Here is a 20,008-nt window from a genome sequence, read left to right on the forward strand (position 1 = left end):
GTGAGCTAATGGTTAAAAATAATAGATAAAGGTTAAAATAATACGAAATCCTAAACTTCCAAAAGCACTAGTCTTAATAGTCTCTACTGGCAATGTTCCCAGTGATGCTTTTGCAGGCCAGCTGTGACAGAACAAGCTTGCAGAATCATCCTTTCCTCTTCCGTAATGCAGTAAAACATTGTACTCGTGGATTTCCCAAATGGTATTGCCACTGCCTATCCAGTTAAGGGATGATCATTTTATTATCGCTCTTGAGAAGTGACACTAACTCAGACACAGAGAGAATTTCTGTTTTCAAGGGTTCTAGTGGCCACTTTAGATACCCTTGATATGTGACCAAGAGTCATTTAATTAATTAAATATAAATAGTTGTAAATTGTGTAGATGAATTCCCACAGCTTTTCATAGATAATGTAAGTTTACTGTAATGCAGATCGTTGGTAAGTATTAAAAGTTGCACCTCCCACGTGGAAGAGATCTGCTGCATGATGCATCATAGCACTGAGGGATTGCTGCCATCTAGTAGCTCACATGAGAAATACTGGTGTCCAGGTCTACTGGCTTCAGCAAATGAATGCCCACGAGAATCCAGCAGCTGCTCCAGAATTATGGGGTTAATTTGACTCTTGGTTTTGTCATTCCAGAGCTTTTGGCAACCACTGAAATTTTACTTCCCTAGGCAGGGTTTAAGTATGGGCAAAGATTGTGTTTTAATGCTGCCCTCCTGTGGCCCCTACCAATATCATCTTGTAGATGAAATTCTAAACAGTCATAGTAAATGAGAAACACAGAGCCAAACACAGAGTTAAAGCCTAAGAGATCAGAGCAAGAGCCACGACTCCCTTTAGCTTACCACTCACTGCCATGGCTTCCCCTGAGAGAGAGACCTTCTTCCTGTATGACTGTCTTTTTATTGTCTTTCTGTTCTGCCTTCTCATTGGCTCTAAACCCAACCACAGGACTTACTCATCACTGCCTGTCTATACAGACCTCCAGGTCTCTATGGTTGGTACTGGGATTAAAGGTTCGGGTCGCTTGGCTGTATCCTTGACCACACAGAGATTCTGCCTGCCATGTGATCAGATTAAGGGCATGTGCCACCACCGCCAGACTTCTGCTAAATGGCTTGCTTTTAGCTCTGATCCCCAGGCAACTTTATTTATTAACATACAAATAAAATCACATTTCAGCACAAATAAAATATCACCATATCATCTAGTAGAACCACCTTCTCTGTGAGTGCCAAATGGAGCAGAAGGACCCATTTTCTTTTCTTCCGAGCCTGTGCTAGGCCAATATTTGGGTGAATCAGAGTAAATATAGGTTATCATTAGGAAAAACCCTCCATAGCTAAACTGCATCTCAAGTGCACAAGGTGGCCACCAAATAATAGAACGTTAAGAAACCTATCAGGTATTCAAAATGTGATAGAGCTCTGATAGCTATGCCCCAGAATTCTCTAGAGCTCATGGTGACAACAGATACATTTGCAGGGCTAGATAACACCAGAAGCAAGTAGAATAAACAACAGGAAAATATTTGATGTATAATTTCATTGTTATGAGTGAAAGATGTTCAAGTCAGTCTTATCTCTAAGCTATCCAGAAAGGTAATATGTCCGTAACTGAAATATTACGAATGCCTCTTAAACTAGGCGTATTTTCTGTTTTCTATGTGTCTGATACCATGCAATTTCAAATTCTGTAAAAGCGATATATAGTTTTTTGACAAATACACCCATGTGTGGTGCACAGTTTGATTTATATAAACTCATTTTGAATGCAGAGGCAGAATTCCTCCTGAACAGATGAAAATATCTGCCTAGAGTGATAAATGCATGTGTGTAGAAAGATAGAGTTGTAAGAAGGGATTTTTTTATGAGAAAGGTTTATAACATTCTTTCAAATTTTCCCTTTAAAAGATCTTCTAGAAGACTTGATTTTATTTTTGTTTTTCTGTCACTTTGGATGTTTACCTAATTTGAGAAGGAGTCTATTCTGCCAAAACACTTTGCTGTGACATAACTTCGCTTATGTGGGACTGCTAAATTGGAGGAGATATCAATATAGCATAAATGCTTTATATCAGTGATTCTCAACCTATGGGTTGTGACCCCTTTAGGGGTCAAATGACCCTTTCACAGGGTCACATGTCAGATATCCTGCATGTCAGATATTTACATTACGATTCATAACACTAGCAAAATTACAGTTATAAAGTAGCAACAAAATAATTTTATGGTTGGGGGTCACCATAACATGAAGAACTGTATTCAAGTTTCACAGCATTAGGAAGGCTAAGAAACACTGCTTTACATGTTCATGAATTCACGATGGATGAGACTAGACCAACAGCCAACTAATGCAGGTCAATACAGCTAGCCAGTGGATGAAGATGATACCAAGCAATGTCATTCACCTGCAGTCCTCTGATGCAGTTTTGGCCACATACTTCACTAGTGTCTAGTGCTCAATCTCTCTGTAGTTTGAACTTAACTCTATAGCTTAGCAGTGTAATCGCTTTCTTCCATCTAGTTACTTTTACACAATATACACAGAGAGAAAGAATTAGGGAGGAAATTTTTAATTTTCTTTATATATTTTGATTTATATATCTTTGATATATTGAGTATAGCATACCTTTTTGATCATGCTATATATACTAATATCTTTGTTAGTATCTTATTACCTAAGTGGTTAGTGGGTCTGCCCTATCTCTTCCATTAGCCTTATTACTTTTATGACATGACTTTGTAGACCATACTTGTAATATGGTATTCTCAGTACAATATTATAGATGCAATGTTTTTATTATAGTTAAACTTGAAGTCTGTTTGTCAATTGCATTTGTCACTACCAAGTTATTTTTTTGAATTCTGGATTATTACGAATCCCAAGTATGCACACTGAGATGTCAAGAGCCTACTGATTCATTTAATTTCAGCTTCACATGTGGTACCAGCTCCCATGTACACATTGCAGCACCCCATTACATAGTAACCTCAATCTTAGTTGTACCTAGCAGTTGTGAAAAGCATTTCTACCACAGAAGCCCTTAATAAGAGTCAGTTTGTCTTCACTAAAGCTTGATTTGAATTTTTAAAATCATTAGTTATAACTAGGCCTTGTGGTGTAGACCTATCCTCCCCACTTTGGGGGAGACTGAGGCAGAAGGGTCACAAGTTCGAGGTATGCCTGGTTTAGAGTCAGTGCAAAGCCAGTCTGGTAAACTTCATAAGACCTTATCTAAAAAGTTTAAAAATTACAAGATTTCTGTGGATGCCGCATTGGGGTAGAATGCTGCCTAGTGTTCATGGAACCCCTGGTTCAATTCAGTCCTTTGTTAAAAAAAAGTTGCAGCTGGGTGGTGGTGGCACACACCTTTAATCCCAGCACTAGGGAGGCAGAGGCAGGTGGATCTTTGTGAGTTTGAGGCCAGCCTGGTCTACAGAGTGAGATCCAGGAAAGGCACAAAGCTACACAGAGAAACCCTGTCTCAGAAAAAAAAAAGTCGCTAACTATGGTTTGAGTATGTCTAAGAAATGGGCCTATAAGGGTTGGAGAGGTGGCTTAGCAGTTAAGAATACTTGCTGCTCTTAGGACTCAGGTTTGGTTCCCAGCACCCCCATGGGAGCTCATATAACCATCTGTAACTCCAGTTCCAGGGGATCTGATGCCCTCTTCCGGCCTTTGTGGATACTGCATATATGTAGTGCGTAGACATACAGGTGGGCAAAACATGCATACATATAAAAAGTAAATTGTTTTAAAAATAAGTGGGAGTATGCATACTCTAAGGCCTCATTTAAGTCATTTATAGTTATAGTCTGGATTTACATGTTGTCTTCAACATGATCTGAAAGCTTCAATTCTGTGAAGTTAAATTGCAAGGAGTCAGAGATTTTTAAATAAGGTATAAATTACGCAAGAAAATGAATCCATCTGGCCATTCAAGAATTCCTCCTCCTCCTACAGTAACTAAGTAAACTCGGAGGAAAACAGAAATCTCTTAGAAGGGCTTTATTTACTTATTTATTTATTTATCTGTGCATTTGGATGAGGCTAAAGATGATGTGTTTTGTTTCAGAGAAGCAGTAATTCTTTGATATTATTAATGTGTCAGCACAGCGTAACGTATCAATGTGAGTGGATTGTTAAGAGCAATCGGAGTGAGTTTTCTAAACTTCTGCAGCAAATGCAGGTGATTTCTTCTAAATAGGATGAGCATTGTGTTGGGTACTGGTGACGGAAAGCTGAAAGAGCTTGATTTTAAGGAGAAACTAACAAAAGGCAACAATATAAGAATTCTCTAATGGATACAGAGTGGGGGGAGGGGGAGAAGAAGAGGGAGGACAGAAACAAACACGGGGGTGGGGGAGGGAGAGGAAGCTGGAGGGAGGATGCTGTGCTACAGAGCAGAAGCAGTAACTGTCAGAGACAGGGCCCCTTTAGCATACATAATCAGGAAACTTGCCAAATGTGTTTTTGTGTTTTGTTTCTTTTCCTATTGCTTCTCTTAAATTTTTAAATTTTTATCCATTTGAAAGTGGAATAAATTTTTTAAGAGAATCCTCCGCAGTGGGGGAAGAATGTTTGGTATCTTGATCTTCATGGAGGAGGCTACAAAATCCATCAAGTTACATCCATATAGCAGTTGCATTTTATCTTATATAAATCATGGATTAAATTTTAATAACCCGTCCAAATATACAGTGCTGCCTGCTTTCCATCAGAAAAAAAAAAAAAAAAAAACTTTAGCTTCCTGTCTCTGATGATCTATAGTGAGTGTATGTCACAGAAAAAGAAAGGCTAAGATATTTCTCCTTTCCATAATAATTAATTATTGTTTTCTATGGTTTCCAGCTGAAAGTCCAGATTTTTCAAGAACCCTCTTGAAAAGAGTGACACTTGTCAAAGTGGGAGGTGAAGTCGTCATTGAGTGTAAGCCAAAAGCATCTCCAAGACCTGTCTACACCTGGAGAAAGGGAAGAGAAATACTAAGAGAAAATGAAAGGTACTGTGTTGAAATATTCTTAATATTTGATTAACCTATAGTAAATTGTCTGTCTGCCACAACTGGGAAATAGTCAAAACAGGAAACTGTATAAGTCAGGAGGTAACATTGACCTCCATGCTCCTTCTTAATATCGGGGTTCAAGAAAGCCTTGCAAGCAGAGAAAGATGACATTAACTCCGTGAGGACTCACAGAACTGCCAGCACGTGGGCAGCTGAAAATATACTTTTGGCCTAATTTTTTTCTGGGTGTATCCACCCATCGTAATTCCTTGGCCTAGTCAAATCAGTCTAGTTCCACACCATGATGGCTCTTCATATATTTGGCAATATCGGTTATGCGTCCTGGTGTTATATAGGTGGATGATATCCAACAATTCTGCTTGATTCATTATTTATTGTATCTCTTTAAGGGACCAGATCTGTACTAATATCTGAATCCCTTGCCTCTGCTTCCTATTACACATGAATTACATTTAGAAAGCATATTGTTTAAAGGATGTAAATTTGTATGGGTTACTTGGAGTTTGACATCAGATGGTACCAAGTGGCACATATCTCCAAGACCTTGTCTTGGCTGTCACCCCTGTAAAATATCCTCTACCATTTTCTGTAATGTATTCAATCTGTTGGAAAAGGGTAATTATGCATGAGCCTGTGTTTGTCACCCATAAGACAGGATTTACCAGCTGTATACATAATGATTTTAATTGATGTTAAAGGGCAAGTATTCATAGATCCAATAAGGAAGTGTTTAAAAATGTGTGTGTCTACCCTTTTACACCTGCACACCTTCAGATTTGCATATACAAATTAGATCACTGCGCTGATGATGTTGTCCTTCTTAGTAATTTTTATAAACACACTTGATACGGTTTCTAAGTGATATGTATCCACACACATATTAGCTTCATAATAGACATCCGTTTCTGATTCCTGACATATTAAGGAGGCAGCATAGTCCACTGAGTACTGGAATGGCATTCAAGTTTTAAGGCAAATCTGGAAATTACAAGCAAATTATTTTTATTAGCATATATTAATTATGTATAACGGATTTTATTATGACATTTGGGGCATATGTATGATTTATTTTAATCATATTCACTCTCTTCACCCTCTCTTGTCCTTTCCCACTGTGACAGGCTCCCTTTCTCTCCCCCACATAATCTCCCTTCTAGTTTCATGTCCTGATTTTTGCTTTTTTTGGTGACTCAGTGAGTTCACTTAGGGTTGCTTATAGGAACCCAGGCAACTACCAGTGGCTACACCACTAAAGAAATTGTCTCTTCTTCCTCCACCAACCACTACCAGCCTATACGTCCCAAAGGAGGAGGACCTCCCAACTCTCACTCCTTTCCATAAAATAATGTCAGCAGATCCAAGTATGGTGCGGGTTTTGTGCAAACAAGACAACTGTTGCAGTTCAAGAGGGCAACAGCTAGCCTTATCTTACCAAGAAGGCAGTGTCCTACAACAGTCCACACTCTCGGTTTTTCTGCCCCCTCTTCCTTTACGCTTCCTGAGCTTTAGAAGAGACGGTACAGATTACCCATTGAGATATGAGCATTCAATGGTAACTTGTTCTCAGCACTTGCATCAGTATGAACCCTGACAGAAACCACCATCTTTGGCAAAAAGAAGCTTCTCTTTCCAAACTTTATGGTACCCCCTAGTCCATGGGCATTAAAATAAATATTTAGAAGATGCTTTGATAGGTATATCATGTCTATTTAGCAATACACCAGTACTAGAAAGCAGAATTACTGAAACACGAGGAACATTCCATTGTTCCTTAGTGTTTCTTAATATGTAGTGTGTGAGACCACATTTAATGACTACATATTTCTTTAAATATAATTGAAATACAATTAATATGTACCAAATACATTGCTTAGAACAAGGCTGCACTTTTTTATTGAAAATTGATTTTTCTTCCATAGAATACAACTCAGTCACAGTTTTCCCTCCCTCCACTCCTCCTATCCCTCCCACCTCCACTCTCCTCCAGATCCACTCCCCCTCTGTTTCCTCTACACAAAGAACAGGTCTCTAATAGATGACAGCCAAACAGGACTAAACAAGATATAATCAGACAAGGTGAAAGCCCTCATATTAAGGCTGGACAAGGCAACCCAATAAGAGGAAAAGAGTCTCAAGAGCAAGCAAAAGAGTCAGAGATAACCTCTTCCCACTGTTTAGGATGCTCACAAAAGTCCAAGCTGACAGTCATAACATATGCCAAAGGACCTGATGCAGACCCATGCAGGCCCATGTTTGCCATTTCAGTCTCTGTTAGCCCATATAAACCCTGCTTAGTTGGGTAGGTAGGCCATGTTCTCCTGGTATCCTCCATCCCCTCTGGCTCCTATAGTTTATCCTCTCCCTCTTCTGCCGGGTTCTCAGATCTCTGAGTGGGGGGGGGGGACCAGATAGAATTAGATTCTCTCTCTCCTAATGTTTGGTTGTGGGTCTCTGCACCCACTACCATCAGCTACTGGAGGAAGCCTCTCTGATGACAACAGGACAAGGTAGCATGAATATAACAGAATATCATTGGGAATCATTTTGTTCATTTTTTTCCAGGAGTGTTTGATTGTACCCTAGGTCTCTAGGATAGCCAGTCTCTGGTTCCTGGCCATCCAGGAAGTGTGAGGAATGGGCTTTCTCTTGTGGCATTGGCCTCAACTTAGACTAAGCATTGGTTGGCCACTTCCACAAGTTCTGCACCATCATTGGGCCAGCTCATCTTGCAGACAGGACAAGTTGCAGAAGGAGGGTTTTGTAGATGGATTGGTATCCAGGTTTCTCTTTTCGTAGGTAAGGCTGCATTGTTAAGGTTTAAATTTTGAGAAGATTTAAAGACATAACATTAAGAGAATTTCATATGGAGGCTAGGGAAGGCTCTTGCAGTAGGCCATAATTCCACTCCTAGCATTCATGTCTGGTGGCTGCAACATACCACATAGGTAGCATACATACATACACACACATACACACACACACACATACACACACACACACACACACACACACACACACACACACACACCACAGAATAAAATCTACATAAATAAAGTGCTTTATAAAAATGATACGGATTTAAAGATGCATCCAAAATCATGAATGAATGAAGTTTGAGAAATTATTAAGGCCCAATCCAGAGAATAAACTATGCTAGTATAAGAAGCAATGGTGATCCAAAGCAGCAAAAGCAATTTTACATTCACACTGCACACCAGCAAGGGTCTGCTGGTGGATCTGCTCTCCTACGTGGACCACCTCAGTACACCAGCTCTCTTTGCAGTGTTGCCACTGCAGAATAGAAAGGGTCAGACACACAGCCTCTTAATGTTTCAGGCTGGAAATGAAACAACTTTGTGTTCATTAACGCTATGTTGGCCAAAGCAAGCCAAATGCCACCCTGAAGGAAAGTATGATCTTGCTATGCACCTTGAAGAAAAGAGACAATGTGTCCACCTATTTATACATTGCATCCTAATATTTTGAACTGTATTAATGATAGCTTAGTATTACTAAAGCTTAACCATTTCCACATAACTGATTTAATTTTCCCTTTTATGCCAGTTTCTATAGGACAAATGAATTTGATTTTTTATTTCCACCACTTTCCTTACTATGAACTTATCACTATGCAAGTTCTGTTGGTTTCATTAAAAGACACCAAGCATGCTTCCACATTCTTTTAACAGAAAAAGGATATTTAAGCTGAAGATATTCCCTGCTGTTACTTAGTTTGTGTTATTTATTACCTCCACCTCCAGTGTCACCAGGCTGATCCTAAAGCATCAATATTAGCACTTCATCTCCATATGGGTGCTATGTTCTCAAGGCTCTGCCTCTCTCTTTTCACTATTATTAGGTAGACTGGATTTGGTCATATAGATGTGCTCAAAAGTAGCCAAGTGGAGTGTCAAGGGGAAAGTCAGGATACAACTGCCCCACAGCCACCTGAAAATGCAGGTTGGGTGTCAGACCATTCCATCTTTCAGGAGAAAATAAGCATCCAGATTTTGTTGGAAATTCAGATTCTTAGGAACAAGAAACCACTTCTGTCTCAAATGTTGATACAACCACAAGGAGTACCATGAATCTATAGAGCAAGTTGATTACATGAGCCATTGGCTTTGAACTCCAAGTAAGACATGTGCACTGTTGAACACTTTATACTATTGGAAGAGTGAGAAATCAAACAGACCTTACTATTGTTTCTTCATTGGGAAAATAAATGCTATTTTTCCTGATAGAGATGAAACGTAATTAAGTGGACAAATGAACAAAATCAATCATACATGTTACTTATGAATGAAAAATTATAATCCATATTTTAGGAGAAGATTGACATAGTGGGCCAATACAAAGGGTAATTAGTATTGAGCAATAATTTGTAACATACTGCCTTATTAGCCTTAATTCTCTGTTGAGACTAGACTCTTCAGAATCAAATAGTGAGTCTTTAACCTTTGAATACAAATTATTAATCCCTTAATTACAAAGCATGGTGTAACTACATTGAGACAAAACTTCATTATCTAACATTCTTTTTTATTAATGTTTTCTCTAAATTCTGTTTTTGAAAGGCTTCCTCAAACCACAGCCATCAATTGCTACTTAATTCCAATTTCAACCACTTAACTGTGTAAATGAGTTTGCCATAAAAGCATAAGAGGAAAGTGAAGAAAACATTAGCTCTTTTATCTTATTAAGTATGATGGTAGAGGCCATGTTAGTTCAGTGAATGTAACCTTAGAAATAATGGTTTAACATCACATGTTAATTGTTTTAAAAGTATTATTCTAAAATTATTCTTTCCATTTCTGTTTGTTTACAAATTTAAAACATATTAACATTGCTTTTATTTATATTAACCTAAACATCTAAATTAAAGATGAAGAAGTAAAAATTGTTTAACTTTGCTGTAGGTTATGCCCCATGTCCATATGTAAATGGAATGTGTCTTATTTTCTTGTATTATTACCAAGCTATTGGTGTTAGCAATATTAGATGTTTAGAACAGCCCCACTATTTCAGGCCTCAGGAGGAATCACTAGTCACCATGGAAGCTGTTCCAACCATTTGGATGAATTGAGCAATTAAACTTACTAACTGAATAAAGTTGATTATTTTGTTTACTTCTAGTTTTTAAACAGAAGGCCCTTGGGGCAAATAAGATTGGTTTTTATGCTGTAACAAAAACATCAATGTGCAGAACTAACAGAATCATTAATAACTGAAAATCCTAGAATTCTAAGTACAATGGTCGCCATTGGGATGTACCCTTATGGTTACAATTCAGATAAACTCATCTCAAACTGGGTTATTAGAGTGAATTTTCTGGACACTTACTTGAGAACATCAGGTACAGACTGTGACTCTAAGCACGGCTAACAAGATGCCGTCAGAACTCTGGCTTGTGTTCTTGTGTCTCATCAGCACCTTTGCCTACCTTGCTTCCATTCTCCAACAGACTGCTTTCTGCTGCTAGTGTGAGGGCCAGCAGTAGCCCCACATTTGATGACAGAGGTTCCAGAACAGGTTATCCAGGCATCAGCTGAGCCAGGCATGGCCCAGGTTCTTCTCTAGGCAAGTTGCTCTCAATGATTATGGATTCCCTTTCCTGCTGATTTCCTGAATGTGGGTCGGGTGATTATCTTTGAAGGCATATGGAAAAATGTCCCCTCCAGCCACATAGACCAGTGGTTCTCAACCTTCTTAATGCTTCGACTCTTTAATACAGTTCCTCATGTTGTGGTGACCCCCAACCATGAAATTATTTTCATTTCCACTTCATAACAGTAGCTATGCTACTACTATGAGTCATAACGTAAATAAGTATTTTTGTCAAAGCAGTTGAGAACCACTGACTTAAACTGAGAGCGGTGCACAGAGTTCACCAAATAAATCTAGCCGCTGTTTCAAGAAGTGAGAATTCAGAGCGGGCGGCACCGTTGCTAAATCCCTCCCGCTACAATCCCCACAGATTTCATCTCTCATGCAGGAAAAGGTTCCATGCAAGATTTAGTCCTTCATCATTTCCCAGGTACTTCTAATGATGGAGATGTAACTAGATGAAAAATTATAATCCCTGCAGCATCCACTCATTTTTTATTTGTTTTGTTTTGTTGTTTTTCCGAGATAGGGTTTCTCTGTGTAGCTTTGTACCTTTCCTGGAACTTGCTTTGTAGACCAGGCTGTCCTGGAACTCACAGAGATCTGCCTGCCTCTGCCTCCTGAGTGCTGAGATTGAAGGCGTGCGCCGCCGCTGCCACCACCACCCGGCCAGTTTTGATTGTACTTTATAAAGCTATATTAACAAATCCACTCCCTCTTTACTGTTCTCCCCTGTCTCTTTAGGTACTGACCAGAAATCTGGTCTCATTGTCTTTTCTAGGTCTTCTTCAAGCTCAGATGTCCCATTCCTTTCTGACGTTCTTCATATGATATGTTTTTTTTTTTTTTTTTTTTTTTTTTTTTTTTTTTTTTTTTTTTTTTTTTTTTTTTTTTTTTGCCAAACCCCTACCCCGCACCCGCACCGTAACGGTCATTTCTTTGAATGTCTTCTTGAAAGCACATCGCCCTGAACTAAAGGCACCATTCATGAGGAATGCTTTATTCATCAACACAGAGAAGGATGGTCATTATTGTTGTCTGGCAGCCTCTCCAAGAAAAAAAATTTTTTTCTTTAGTTAACTTAGATTAGTAAAACAGGAGAATACTTAATTCATCTGAGAAAATTGCTTCATGCAAATAGTTACTTTAAAAATTTATCCTAGAGTTTAAAGGGAAAGTATAGATGCCTGAAAAATTCACTTAGAGGAAATGGTTCACTTCCTACTGAAGACAAAAAAAATTAATGAAATATTACTCTAGTTAATACTGTGTAAGGACTTCTTACTCTTGATCACATTTGAGGCTTCCACTTCCACCTCTACTTCTCATAGACATGAAGATAAAGCATTTTGTCAAGCTAAAAGATAATAACTAGATACAGATAGGTCACTGAATAGTTTAGAAAAGTTTGTTAAAACTATAGCCTGAATATCACAGGTCTGGTTCTGGACAGCAGCATGGCCATTCTGCCTAAAGCTGCCCAACTCCATTCTCATTCAGTGAAGAAGGCACTCCTTGGGCATGTGCTACTTTTTAGGCCTACTGCTTGGCACTGAAAACAGAAGGGAAAAATACAGAAACCCAGTAGTCAAGGTGCTCACAGTGTACTACCAGGGTCCAAGATCAAGATTACATGAGTTTTCTGTAATGCTGAGGGATATATTATAAAGGTGATATATTGAGAAGAAATATTGAAAAATGTAGGACAGCAATAGATTGTAAAGACTTCGTGTTTTATATCTGGGGGCTTACACTTGGCCCTGAAGACCCTGGATGGAAGTGAAGGATTTTATGTAGAGCTGCACACAGCTGTGTGCATGCTATGGAAAGACTGTTTCGTGTGCAGCCAGCAGCAAGAAGAGTGAAACAAGATTGAGAGTTTAGGAAGGGCAAGTGTAGGCAGCAGTCTAGGATGGAAACTGTGAATGGCTGGGTGGTATCAGTGTGTTGTGAATAAAGAGAGGAGACTGGTGCATGGGCTAGAATTAAGGCCCTTAACAACATACTAAGCAGAAGGAATGAGAGAGCAAGAGGAAAATCAAAACATGACCCCAAGGATCCCTACTTAAACAGCTGGTGAGGGATAATGTCATTTGCTACAACAGTGAATATTTTTAAAAAGATGTTTGGGACCTGGAGAAGATGACTCAGTGGTTAAAAGCACTTGTTTCTTGGGCAGAAAACCCAGAATCAGTTGCCACATGGTAGCTTATAACCATCTATAACTCATGTTACAGAGGATCGGATGCTCTCTTCTGGCCTTTATGGGCACTAGGTCACTAGGTTCACACATGGTATACATACATACATGTAGGCAAAACATTCAGATAAAAAAATTAAAATAGATAAATATTTTTAAAAAGAAGTTTGAAAGAGAGAAACAAAGAGTGGTTAATATTTGTGTATCTGTGTGTCTGTCTGTGCCTGTGTTTATATTTCTGTGTTGTGTAAGTGTGTGTGTGTGTGTGTGTGTGTGTGTGTGTGTGTGTGTGTGTGTTGGGGATATATGTTTGGTTTAAGCAATACAAATTTAGTACATGACTATTAAAAGTATCAAAATTCTGAAATGGGCCTTATTAGAGTAAACTAAAGGCTTCAACCAGATTGTATTCCTTTTGAGATTTTAGGGGAGAATCTAATTTTGGCTTCTGCAGGACTCCTATAATCCACAATTTGTGGCCCCTTTCCTCTTTCTTCCAAGTTAGCACAGGTGAGCCCTCCTTGTATCTTCCTGACCTCCTCTTCTTCCATCCTATTTTATTTTGATAGGCAATTGTGTCTGCATTGAGTCCTTTTTATATAGTTTATTCCAATCTGTCACACTTTCACCTAGACCCTACCCAGTACTCAGTGGCTGCTTCATAGCCATTTCTTAGTAGGAAGTTGGAAACACCAGTCTAAGCTGAAGGGTGGGAACAGAGAACTACCCATTCCCAGTAGATAAGAAGCCCTGGAGAGAAATTCATCTGCAATGGTGTTCAGGTCAGAGCATCCTGTGGGTCAAAGGATGGAATCCTTAGGAACCACTATTTCCACAGAAGAGAGAGAAGCCACGCTGGCTAGGAAGGCAAGGAGGAGACTGAAAGAGATGAAATCATAACTAGGAGAACATAACAGACACAAGCCAAGGCAATAGGAAAATGTAAGAAAGAGCAAGTAGCTTCTAAAGAGAAGAGGTCTGACAAAATTACTTAAAGATATTTCTGATTTCACAGCCTAACATCACCTTGGGCAGAACATGTTTGTGTCTCTGTGGGCCAGTTTTAAAGACAATTAAAACCACATTACACATTCAGAGTTTTCACTCTATCTTCTTGGAATGAAACACATATTTAGATTTGCCTGCCCTGCACAGTATAACCCGATCAAGGCTAGCAATCTGTTAAAACACTCAACCCGAACAGGAATGAAATCATGTTCGTGTGCCTTTTTAGAGACACTGACATCTGCCTCCAAGGTGAAATCGGATCATGGCCTCAATTTGCCTGTCTTCCCAAGGGCTTTTAAAAGAGTTGAAATTCATGTAAAACATGGAAGGGAATCCCAGCACAGGGCTGTGAAACTCCATGTTGTATGCAAGGTGTGAAACCCAGGGCTGAAGATGCCAAAGCGTGATGGCAGGTATTTGCCCAGAAGGCCCATTGAGTCCTAGTGTGGGAAGGAAAGCTGATTGCTTGAGGCATTCTGTTTCTCGTCTGGAGGCAGAATGTCTATATATGTGCTCCTAATGAGAAACCTGCCCTCAGGATATCTCGTACAGTTGCTGCAGAGCTATACTGTTCTGTTATTAGGGATTCTGCCCTAGGGAACAATTATGTTATTGCAATAATTAGAGGCAGTTCATCTCCATAATAATGGAAATCCTGCCTTGGAGGCAAAACAACATTAAAGCAACAGCAAGCACCATGGTTCTTCTTGGAATCTGTTGCCCTGCTTATTGGCGGCACTATATCACTTTAATTTTGCGTGCACAGTTGTGGAAATAAACCTTGTCCTGCTTCTCCAAATTTAATTCTGGAATTTTCACCCATTACCTCAACTTGCCTGTCTTGGAGCTACAGGTAGGATGTTCATGGTCTTAAGCACCTCTGGAGTACTGTTATGAAGGGCTGAGAGAGATTTCTTTTAAACGTTTCTTATTTGTTCACTGTGCCGTCCTTTGGCAGACTCGGTGAACTTACTCTCAGCCACAGCCTTTTCTACCTAAAAGTTGTACGCTGTGTAATATTATGGTCAGGGGTGAATGTACTGGCCACACTAAGACAGCGACCACCTGAGACTGGCCTGACCCCTGTTTGACTCAAGCTGCAGAGTATGGGTTAGATCTCAAACATATATATGGAACTCATTCAGGAAACTGTAAAATCAGGGCCTCAATCTAAAAGCAATGTTTGCTTTTTTTTTTTTTTAATACCTTTTGTAGTGTTTCCTATATAAATACTCTTTTAGCTAGCCAGTGCCCTGCCTCTTTCCTCATTTTAAATCCTTGTATTAATTAACTTTCCAGCTGGTAAACCTCTTAGCCGATTCCCTTGGGACCAGCCCTCACCCAGGTTTTTCTAAATACTGAAGCTCCCCACATCATGCCTCTGATTAATTCATTTTAATAAATGCCTGTCACGTCTCTCATTTCTCCTCTGTATAACAAATATTTGATGTGATAGACATAATGTCACTGAAATCAGGGTTCTGTGGATGACATAAAAAGAGAGACTAAAAAAATTTCTACAGTCATTTAAAGGGCAAAGACTTCTCATCCTCTTTTCTTAGAAACTTTGTTTACAGATATGGTGAACCAGTATTTGTTTCTCCTAACAGGATGCAAGAGCTGAAAAGAGAGATGTTCTTTGTATTAGAGCACACAGGTAACCCCTTGCACTATGCCTAGAATGCAGTAAATACTCGGTATTTTCATACGTGATGAAGAAACCAGCTGTGACAGTTGGAATGTGGTTTATCTCCCACAAGCTCATGTGTTTAAACACTTGGCTGCCAGCTGAAGGGGCTGTTCTGGGAGGTTGTAGAATCTCTCCATTTGGGGCTTAGAAGGGTGGAAGTGGGTTAGTTGGAGAGGTGACACTCTGGCCCTGCTTTCTGGCCTGGGCTCTGTGGTTCTTGAATCACTAAGATGTATGGAGCCCCACCCTCATGTTAACGGCAGAAGATGAATCCTGCTGTGTCTTCCCCGCCTCGATGGATTGAAACCACAGGCCAAGATAAACTGTTCCTCCCTTAGGTTGTTCCTGTCAGGTGATCCATCACAGCAATCGGAGTGGAACTAATAAAACAGCCACACAAATGTTTGGGAAGGGATTGGTGAAGGTGGTGGTGGTCTGTTTACATACAAGGAGCAGTGTTCAAAAGCACGTTTTATCTGAAAGGAACATGGAATGCTTTAACTGGAGATAAGGCTGAGGTAGTTCTGAAAACTGGTAGGGGAAAAAAACATCACAATGTGACAAACTGAGGAGCTTGCACTTCACTGAGGACCAGTCAGTTCAGGAGGATGCCAGTACGTATGCGTCTCTACACTTCCTTTATGGTGCATCCTCTCCGTAGTCCTTTGAATTTGGCAGCTGTAGTCAAGAGTGTCTGCAGTGACTCACTATGCATCCAACCAGGAGATCACCGGGCTTCCCAAGGGCCGAATTTCTCCACCTTGACAGCAAAGCCCCAGATACGCTTCCCAAGCATAGCCCTGAACATTAGTACCTGTTGACTGTACCAGCACTCACAGAGGTATCCCAAGTCTCAGGCTGAGGGGGTGGCTCAGCTGCTAAGGATGCTTGTTATGCAATGTCCTGAGTTTATGTGATCTCCAGCACTCACATAAAAAGCTGGCCTTGGCCACACAAATGCTTGCCACCCCAGGCCTGTTGTGAGCAGAGATAAGAGGATTACTGTGATTTACAGGCCACCAGTCTAGCTATAGTTTCAGTGAAAGACCCTAACTCAAAAGAACAAGGCAAAGAGTAATAGATCATATCATCTGCTATCCTCCTCTGGCTTCTCTACCTGTGTGTAACATGAACACTCACATATACATACATATATGTCACACATGTAACACACACACATATGCATGTGTATGTGTGGGTGCACGCATGTACTATGTTTATATGAACACATGTGTGTGTGTCCAAATCTGAATTTTTCACAAATTCTGAGATGGACGCAAAAGACTGTGTGCATTTTGTGTTTCCTGGATGATTCTAATATGTACCTAGATATTACAGCCTGGATGTCAGTGGCCCCCATGTCTTAGGGTACCTCATGTTTTGTAAGTCTCTAGACCAGTGGTTCTCAACCTGTAGGTCATGACCCCTTTGGGGGTCACATATAAGATATTCTGCATATCAGATATTTACATCATGATTCCTAACAGAAGCAAAGTTACAGTTATAAAATGGCAGCAAAAATAATTCTGTGGTTGGGAGTTACCACAACATGAGGAACTGTATTAAAGGGCTGTAGCCTTGGGACGGTTAACTAGACCAGTTAACAGGTACAGTCAGTCACTGGTCTAGACCATCTCTCTCGCCTCACTTACTCTTACTGGTATCGCCTCCATCACATTGGACCACTTTTGTTTCTTCAAATAGCCTTTGCACACAATGTTTCTTCCGCAAATGCTCTTTCCCAGGCGGAAACTGCAGGACACAAGCTGGATTCAGCCCTCTGCTTATGTTTGTGTAGTCTGAAAGCTGTAAAATGAATCTGAAGAAAAACAGCATTTTGTGACACACAAAAGTAGCATCGATGTCAAACTTCAGTGTCTACATATGAATCTTAATCAAAGGCAACTGTGCTCATTCATTGCTTAACCATCCATGGCTGCTTTCACCCCAGAAGGACAAAGTTGACTAATTACAGTGGAAAGTCAGCTCCCAAAGCCTAAGACAATGTCTGGTTCTTCACGGGAGAAAGTTTCCCAAACCCTCTTCTGACAGACACAGCACAGTAAAGCATCCTCATAGCTACATGCCCTTCCCCCTGGCTGGGTTGCTTTTTATTTTGACTTTATTTGGGTTTCCTGTGCTTACACTTTTGATTAAATTGTCACTTCCATTGGGCCCATCTAATGCAAAGTGAAGGGGAAGGAAATTTGGTCAGAGGCCTGAATTATTTCCCTTGGCTCTCTAGAGCAAGAGCGCCTGACTTTTGCCAAGGAAGCTTCTTTGGAAAGACGTGAACCCCTTGGAGAAATTACATCAAGGATGGGGGCTTTAAACACGAAGGCACAGGAGGCAAAGAATGGCAGAGCAGCAAGGAAAACAGAAACCTGGCAGTGTTCCCCACATCTCTGACCAGTTCCACACTGCAGGAAAGCAAAGACAAGCTAGAAATCCATCCCTGGCCAGGGGGTCATAGTTCACACCAGTTGTTTTACATAGTGGCTCTCTTTTAATTTTATGTTCATAGATGTATAAAAGATCTAGCTCAGGAGAAAAAAAAGACAGAAAGCATAAGCCTTGCTTCCTAGGGCTTCATAAAATGTTACTGCAACAATATATGCACCCATGAAGCAATTTAGCAGCCACCAACAAAGCACAAATTAACATAATAGAGTCCAAACATCTCCAACAGCAGTGCTTAGGGAACATTCAGAGAAGACACCATCCCAGGCAGGCGGGATCTGCCAATAGTAGCTCCCAACAGAATATGAGTTTGAGCTGCTGTCAAAGCAAGTGATCCTTATAAAGAAGCAGCTGGGGAAGAGGGTGTGTGTGTGCATGTTGGCATTCACACACATGCAGTGTACATTAGCAAGTCACATACATATGAGACATTCAGGTAGGGGTAGACTCAGTAAGTACAGAGTTTAGATGAAGAAATAGAATCATCCTCAATAAGAAGATGCCATGCGTTTCCTAAGAGATTATTGACATTATGAAATAATGTGAATGGATATAAAATAATAGTGACAGAAGCTCTGTGCGTCAGCGTGGCTGTAGGAAGCCCTGGGGAACCTCCAGCCATTAAGCTGAAATGAGACTTTGATCGCCCTCTGTCGCTGTTGCATTCATGAATAAATCTCAGGCATTAGGAACCTTTGGGATTTAGGGAACTTTTTTTCTTTGTCTCTAGTCATGTATTTCTTGGTTGTCTTGTGGCCATCATTTAAATCTCAATTAAAAAAAATGAACATTTTCAACCTCCCTCCCCAATTTGTTATTATATTTTTTAAGAAAGATCTTTACTATGCCCTCTGCCAAATACTTTCTGAGATTTCTCTGAATCCTCATAAACATGCTATAAGGTCAGTGCTGTTGTTAATTCTAACCAGGACCTGACAGGGGCATTTACCTAATGGAAGCTTGTAGAGCTTGTCAGTGTTAGATCTGGGAATTAAATCCATGTCTCACATATTCCAGCATCCATGATTCCACCCATTTTGCTAGAAGATGAAATAATTATACATGTTTCTCTGTACTGTACAAAGCATCTGGGATCTGGTCATAAGGCAAAAAAAAAAAAATCAATAGTAAAAATAAAGCATTTTATTATCTCCCTTTTAAAACAGTGGGAAATTGATGGTGCTTTTAATATCAATGGTATGAGTGGCCACAGCAGCCTTGACTCTTAATCACTTCAATTTTTCAGTAATAAATTGGCAGCCTTTGTATCCATGATTTTATAGTTGAGGAGAGTTGCAGGGGTGAGCAGTAATGGTCTGATTTCAAGGCTGGGTCAGAACCAGCTAAACCCCTTGGAGAAGAGGTAAATGAAATCCTTGAATTATCTCAGCAGTACCTTTGTTCAGACGAAATAGCTTGGTATCATCAAATGGGTTTAAGTGATCATGAAAATATCCAAACCAAAATGGCATATAATTAAGAGCAATTAGAACTGACGTGATGTGACTGGGTATTAAAACCAGACGGGCCGTGTCTTGTGCCTATTCAGTGGAAGCAAGGCCATAATTTGAGTTCCTCCTGACTTTGTCATCTCCAGAAAGAAAATCTGTTAGATGGCTTAGATGCATTGATGTCATGTAAATATTGAAGATCTGAGGTCATACACTATTTTGGGCCCTGATTTTTCTGTTGTTTAGTTTCCCTCTCATATTTCAATAACAGATATGCCATGGTTAATTATGATCCTACTAGTAAATATCCATCATGGTGTTTCTAAGTCCCCTTTGCCAAATGAACTAATTAGAGAGCAACACTTGGCTCTCTATATAATTACAGCATATGGTACCTAGAGGGAACATATAGCAGAATTAGGTTGCCTGATGAGAAATCCAGGTGGTGGCTAAAAGACTCTATTAAACAGAGTTAGAGAGTGTGTGTGTGTGTGTGTGTGTGTGTGTGTGTGTGTGTGTGTGTGAACATACACAATCCCTCCTACTGCTCTCTGA

At 39.9% G+C, this 20,008-nt stretch overlaps 1 protein-coding gene across 8 annotated transcripts in view; it reads left to right on the forward strand.

Moving 5' to 3' along the window:
* The window catches only part of Cntn4 (contactin 4), a 1,006,259-nt gene that overhangs the window by 847,667 nt on the left and 138,584 nt on the right, over positions 1–20,008 (forward strand). For all 8 annotated transcript variants that reach the window (XM_028886659.2, XM_028886661.2, XM_037204356.1 and 5 more), the window contains one exon: positions 4,863–5,013. In XM_028886659.2, the coding sequence (XP_028742492.2) occupies positions 4,863–5,013 (151 nt within the window). The remainder of the gene's footprint in view (positions 1–4,862; positions 5,014–20,008) is intronic.

The sequence above is a fragment of the Peromyscus leucopus genome, chromosome 3, assembly GCF_004664715.2.
Source record: "Peromyscus leucopus breed LL Stock chromosome 3, UCI_PerLeu_2.1, whole genome shotgun sequence".
In the NCBI taxonomy this organism is placed as follows: Eukaryota; Metazoa; Chordata; class Mammalia; order Rodentia; family Cricetidae; genus Peromyscus; species Peromyscus leucopus.